At 44.5% G+C, this 6918-nt stretch overlaps 1 protein-coding gene across 1 annotated transcript in view; it reads left to right on the forward strand.

Moving 5' to 3' along the window:
• The window catches only part of DEFB108B (defensin beta 108B), an 8928-nt gene extending 6147 nt beyond the window's left edge, over positions 1–2781 (forward strand). The window contains exon 2 of the mRNA XM_030884644.1: positions 2576–2781. Within this exon, the coding sequence (XP_030740504.1) occupies positions 2576–2781 (206 nt within the window). The remainder of the gene's footprint in view (positions 1–2575) is intronic.
• Positions 2782–6918: the final 4137 nt, after the last annotated feature.

A 6918-nucleotide genomic window follows, 5' to 3' on the forward strand; every position in this document is an offset into this window, starting at 1 on the left:
GAGTGAGTGAGTGAGGAGTGAGTGAGTGAGTGAGTGAGTGAGTGAGTGAGTGAGTGAGGAGTGAGTGAGCTGTGTACCTCTGTCTCACACTCTACAACAATCTCATTGCCATCAAGTCGGTGGCAGTTCATGGTGACCCTGTAGAGCAGGAAAGAACTGCTCCTGTAAGTTTCCGTGACTGTAACTCTTAAAGGGAGTAGAAAACCCCGTCTTTCATCAGTCGGTGGTTTTGAACTGTTGACCTTGCAGTTAGCAGTCCAACATGTAACCACTATGCCACCAGGGCTCCTCTCCAGGACTCTAAAGAAGCATTTAAAAAAGAATGAGTAACCCGCTAATCTAGATCTATGAACTAAACTACCTTATCCCCTTGTGAAGAACTGATATGTAAAACATTCACTCAACATTTTATGAATTAACTTGAAAATGCTTTCTTTTTTTGAAGAAAAAGCTAAGTAATTTTTAAACAAATTCCAATATGAAAGAAGAGTTAGTTCTGTTATGTCTACCAGAGAGGTTGTGTTACCTGCAGATACTGTGAAATCATTCAGAGACATGACTGGAGGTCTTGCAAAAGATCTTGTCCATTTTTCTTATTTTATAAATGAGAGGCATTAAGTCCATGAAAAAGGAAGGGTGAACTCTATGTCAGAGACGAGGCTTTTTATTTCACTTCCTGATCTTCACTTCAAATCCCACCCTTATTTTCTGCTGTGCTGTTGATCTTGTAGGGTTCTCTAGAGGTTGTTTAAAAGCAATACTATATCCATTTATACCCATTCAAAAACACATAAAACTTTTACTTAAAATACAGTTGTCTTTGTGGCAACACTGAAGACAATATTGGGTTAATGTTTATTTTGTTACTGGTAGTCTAGCCACTTATTTAAATGGAAGAGTTTGATGGGGAAAACATCAATTAGAATAGTTTTTAAATATAGGTGTGGCATTCATTTCACAAAAATATGAATGCTTTCAACCAAGTCTTAAAACTTCACACTTTGGAAGACGAATTCATTGTTTCTCACTCACTCAAGCAAAGTAACAGAACACAGAGCGCTGGCTAGAGAGCTGGCTAGAGAGCAATAGCATTACTTAGAGCCAGACAAAACTCACGAAGGCTACGGGGGATCACACGGTCTACATGTGATGGGGCATCCTCCCTTGCCATAGGTCACCATTGCAGCAGGACTCTTAAAGACTGGGGAGAGGAGAGAAAGGAGGACAACAGCGAGGCAGGAGGAGGAAGTGGGGAGGAGCGAAGAACATACTGGCTTTAGTGCTAATCTTGCCCCGTTCCTCACCAGCAAGGTGACTTCGGGCAAGTTGTTTCCCTTGCCCGGGTCTCCTTTCCTCATCTGTCAAATGAAATTATTTGAAGAGATAGTCCATGATGTGCATCATAACATGATCCTAAATTTCTGATGGAATTCGTTGGAAACGCCACAGGATTCCTATCCTATACAATATATTTGATGCAGTAGCAAAAGATTAATTTAAAATGTGACTTGGTTTCCTGCAAATGCTTATATCAAATTTTTACAAAGCTCTTTTGTGACTTGGGACACAAATGTACAATGTACAATGTAGTCACTTGGAGTCACTCTGGCGGGCCACAGAGCAGCACACAAAATTTCAAACACGTGCCCTCAAAGTCACAATAAATATCCACATGGACACGTTACAGTGTGGAAAATATTATCCCACAATTACATACTGAATTCTATTATTTGCCAAGGCCTGGACTGTCTTCTGGGAAAATAGGAAACGGGGTGGGGGGGGGTGGGGGGAGAATATGGCATGATCCAGATCCAAGAGGAATTCGTCAACAGCCAATGAAATGAGAGGGGTAAACAACCATGGTAGAATGCTGCAAGCATTACATAAGAGGCTTTTCCAAAGTTCAAGACAAGAGTCTTCACACAGCACAAGGCAGGTGGGTGGTTTTTCCTCTATAATAGGCTAATCTCGGAGCAGCCCTCTGTAAATCTAATGTGTGGTACATCACATTAATCCACGGTAAATGCACACATACAGCTACGTATTTATGACTACTTATGTATGCAAGACAGAGCATATTGGGACCAAATTAAGCTGCTAGCCATGATGGAGAAAGATGAGGCTCTGTGCACTCCTAAAAATGCACAGTATGGAAAACCCAAAGGGGCAGTCTGCTCTGTGCTGTGGGGTCGCTATGAGTCAGAACAGACTCAGTGGTGGAGGGTTTGGTTTTCTCTATATGATGATAAGTCTAAAAGTTCCGATTCTCACATGCACTGCTTTATTCCAAACAAAACATATTTGAACACGTCTCGGCAACCAGCGGACGGCTGCAGACACGTTCTTTCATTAACATGTTTGTCTTCATATCATTAAGTTTTTTAAAGGAAAACCATCTCATCAAGAGCGGTTTTCAAAAAGACCAGAAATCCAAAGTTGTGTGTGACATCAAAACTTTAAGCATTGGCTGAAAACAAAAACTGCACATCATCATTTCCTTGCCTGTCATCTGTGTGTAATTCAGTGGAAAACTTAAGACTAATGAATGGTTAAAACAATGCTCTTTTCTACACAGCCAGAGGAAGGTTCAAGGAGGTTTGTGAGCGTCCAAATGGCTCCTGCCAAGAATTTTGCATCAAAACAGAAATCCTCGTTGGCAAATGTTTAGATGATCGAGCGTGCTGTGTGCCTCTGTTGGAGCACCCGACATATGAGCTCACCGAGAGCACTGAGACAACCAAGATCCCTGGAATCACGAAGAGAGCAGCACGCCAGAACTGAAGACCTTCTGTTTCCTCTCCACCTCTCTCTGTGCATCTCTGTGTATCTCTTTCTCTCTATCTCTCTCTCCGTGCATCTCTTTCTCTGGATTCTTAATATGAGTTCTCAATAAATAATAAGGAAAACCCAGCAAACACAAAACCTATCTTTAAAATACTTGACTTGGTCTCCATGATGCAGTGGGTTGCAAGTTGGGATGCTAACCATATGGTCAGTAGTTCAAACACACCAGGAGCTCTGTGGGAAAAAGATGAGGTTCTCTGCTCCATTGAATCTATGCAGGCTCAGAATCCCAAAGGGACCCTTCTACTCAGTCCTACAGGCTCACTATGAATTAGAATCCACTCTGGCAATGGTTGGCTGACTGGTGGTTTGGTCCTCGGGACATCCTGTCTTATTGAAAATGACCTCTTTTTATGCCTGACAATGCATCGCCTCCACCTTCACCTGGAGAGATTGCCCCCCTTTCTCATTCCATAAAACAACAGATTTGTGGAGTCTCCCTTACCGATAAAGGAATAATAGCGCAAAGAAAAGTGAAAAAAGCCAGTTTCTCTAAATTAATCAAATTCCACAGTACAGAATGAACAGAGGCGTGCATAGATAAAAGGAACCCTCCCACACACCCTACGGAAAGCTAGTGCTCTGGGCCTGGGAGCTGGCTCTGTCATGTACGCCTGCTGACATCCATGGGATTTCCCGAGTTTGCACCTTTCTCTGGGCCTGGGATTCGGCTTCTCTTCCTGTGCTGTAGTGTCTTATTGCTGCTGTAGCAAATTACCACAAACGTTAAAAATGCAAATGTGCTACTTTACAGGTCCATAGGCTGAAAGTCTGACACATCTCTCCCGGGGACGACCTCAAGGTATTGACGGGGCTGAGGTCCCTTGGGAGTTTCTAAGGAATAGTCCATCTCCTTGCTTCTTCGAAAGGTCACTCATATTTCTTGGCTCATGACTTCCTTCCTCTATTGTTAAAGTCAGCAATAGTGGATTGAAGATTTATCATATTACATCACTCCAAACTCCCTTTTTTCTCCCTTTTTCATATGTTCAGGCCCATTTTTATACTGGCCCGTCTTGCACAGTCCAGGAAAATCTCCGTCTGTTCAGATCAGCTGATAGTTCCTCAATTTCGTTTGCCCTATTAGGTTAAATAGGCGGTTTACAGGGCTCTATTTAGTGTGGGAGGCTAGTGTGGGGGACTAATGTGGGAGACGTTAGTGTGGAGGACTCTTTGGCCCGAAGGGGACCACTGGTCGCCCTCCAAAATGGCAGGCCAAAACCAAAAGACAAAGGCGTGTGTACGGTACACACACACACACTCACACACACAGGCATGCACGCATACACCAGTGAGTTAAAAGTAAAATTATGAAATACGAAAGTGATTTTTGTGAAACATTTTTAAACAATGATAAGATTTGAGAAAATGAAACAGAAGTTTGCCAGAGCAGGAGGGAGAGCCTGTGGACGCGCATGCTAGTGAGCGCGCTGAGAGTGGATCAGGGCTCCAACCAGCGGGCGCAGACCCGCATGCGCACATGTGTTTCCAACCGGTTGCCCTAACCCAGTGGTTCTCAACCTTCCACCTGCCGCGACCCTTTAATAGAGTTCCTAATGTTGTGATGACCCCTAACCATACAATTATTTTCGTTGCAATTTTGCTACGGTTATGAATCCAGAGACCCCAGTGAAAGGGTCGTTTAACCCACTAAAGGGTCGCGACCCACAGGTTGAGAACCACTACCCTAACAGGACCTTCCCGTTGACCTCCCAAGTAGCTATGGAAAAAATAAGTCCCCACTCGGTCCCAGTGGAAGGGGACAGGGCTCCTAATGGAGGTGCCAAGGCACAGGTACACATCGAAGAATCCCCAACCGGTTGCCCTAATGGCTTCCTGGTCAATCTCCCAAGTGGTGGCGAGGAAAATGATTCAGCCGCACTTGGTGCGGGCCTAGTCACCTTTTGCAGCAGAGGTATCCTGGGGTCCCAGGCGAGGCCAACAGGGATCCTGGGCTGCCCCCTGCCGCCCCAGGCTCTTCTCTCTCCCATCTGTCTCTTTGTCTCTCTCTGTCCCCCGCCCCCGCCCCCCACATGTGAACCCATGCCTACCTCGGGGGTGAGGAGGGGGAGAGAGAGATACAGAGAGATTGACAGACACTGGGCGGGGAGAGGGGCCACCCCGGGATGCGCAGACAGACAACCTTGCGTGTTGACTGCCCTCTGCCGCGATCCCTCTGGTTCCCAGGACAGGACCTCCCTGCCTTCTCTGGGACTGGAGAGGTGGTCCTGGGCCAGTGGCGGGAGTCTGTCCTGATGCTGAGAATGACCTCATCGACTTTGCTCCTCCCTGCACACTCCTGGTTCAAGGCCCAAGGCGACCACTGGAGGATTGGTCGTGGCAGGGAAGCACAGGGAGGAAGCCGCGAGGCCGCCATCCAAGAGGACTGCACGTGGGAGGAAGGTTCCACCTGCTCCCCCCTTGCTTGGAATACCGACCTGGTGACATGAGAACCAGAGAGTGAGACAAACCCTTGTGTCCAGGGGCTGACTTTCAATAGCATGCAGGGAGGGAGCTACTGAGCTCAGTAGGAAACCCTGACCAAGAAGCAGGGCCTCTACCAATGGTTTAGCACCAGGCTCCCCACCAACATGTGGTGGTGCATGACAGGCAGGTGAAGGGGCGGCCATTTTGCTGGTCCTAGCAGGTGAGCAGATTAGAGCTGAGCACATTACAGCTGCAATCCACCACCACTTCTTGGGCATACTCAATTTTGTGGGTATACACATCAGTGGGAAGTTAGGACAAGGTGAATTTCAGCTACCTACGACTAAGGAACTGTGTGGTTCGTAACAAACTCTGGATAGCCTTGAGAAGAATGGGCATTACAGAACACTCCATGGAACCTGTCCATGAATCAAGAGGCTTTTGTGCACACAGAACAAGGAAATACTGAACACTTTAAAATCAGGAAAGTATGTGACAGGATTTTTTTAAAATCATTTTATTGGGGGTTCTTACACCTCTAATCACAACCCATATACCCATCCATTGTGTCAAGCACATCTGTGCATATGTTGCCATCATCACTTTCAAAATTTTTTCTTTCTACTTGAACCCTTGGTATGAGCTTCTCATTTCTCCCTTCCTCACCCTCCCTCCCTCCCTCGGATTTCCATCTTTTAGATTTCACCAAATTGAATTCCATAATGGCTGTACATACCTACAAGTCTACCAGCAATGGTCCCATGTTCAGATGTCACACCGCCCCTCCAACACTTGTTACTTTCTGATTTTGTGCATTGCTAAAATTCTGGCTATCTTTGAGGGTGTTAAGTTGTCTCAAAGTTGTTCTAATTTGCATTTCTCTGAAGGCTAATCATCAGGAACATTTTCTCATATATTTATTGTGAATTCAGGGTTCTGTCCTTATGAAATTTATGTTCAGGTGCTTTACAACACCATGATACCCTCCTAAAACACAAAGGAGGGAGGCAGTCCCACTGTTCCTTGGTGCTTCTCTTGGAAGTGCATCACCCATTAAATACAGAAATTGTCTTGCCCCATACCATGGGACATAAAACCTACCTGGGAAAGAAACAGCTTGGATATATATATATATAAACCATCACATTAAAATATACTCTTAAATTTTTTATTTAATAAATATAGATGCTCTTATGTTATATTAATATGCACTTCCTATGTTCTGTAATTCATTTTCAGTCGGTTGTGTAATTACTGGAGTATGTTTGATTGATTTGATTACCTAGTAATCTTTAGGAATATGTGCTGTTTTGTTCAAAGCTAGACATCTTTACCTCTCTGTGTGCGGTGTGTACATGTGTGCACAGTGAGGCAAGAAGAAGAAGCAATTCCTCAAATTAAATACCTTTATCCACCCCTCTAGCATTAATTATTAACCCATCAATAAATAGCTAATCAATAATATCTTTTTGTGTTATCCTTTGTTTATTCCTTTTCTTCCCCTCCCTGTCTATATCTCCTCTTTCCTTGCCCTCCTATTTATCTGCCTGGGACAATTTTTTTTTTTAACATTTTATTAGGGGCTCATACAACTGTTATCCCAATCCATACACACATCAATTGTGTAAAGCGCATTTGCACATCGTT

Source organism: Echinops telfairi, unplaced genomic scaffold, assembly GCF_000313985.2.
Source record: "Echinops telfairi isolate 266 unplaced genomic scaffold, ASM31398v2 ScPeMD7_9;HRSCAF=40, whole genome shotgun sequence".
Classification (NCBI taxonomy): domain Eukaryota; kingdom Metazoa; phylum Chordata; class Mammalia; order Afrosoricida; family Tenrecidae; genus Echinops; species Echinops telfairi.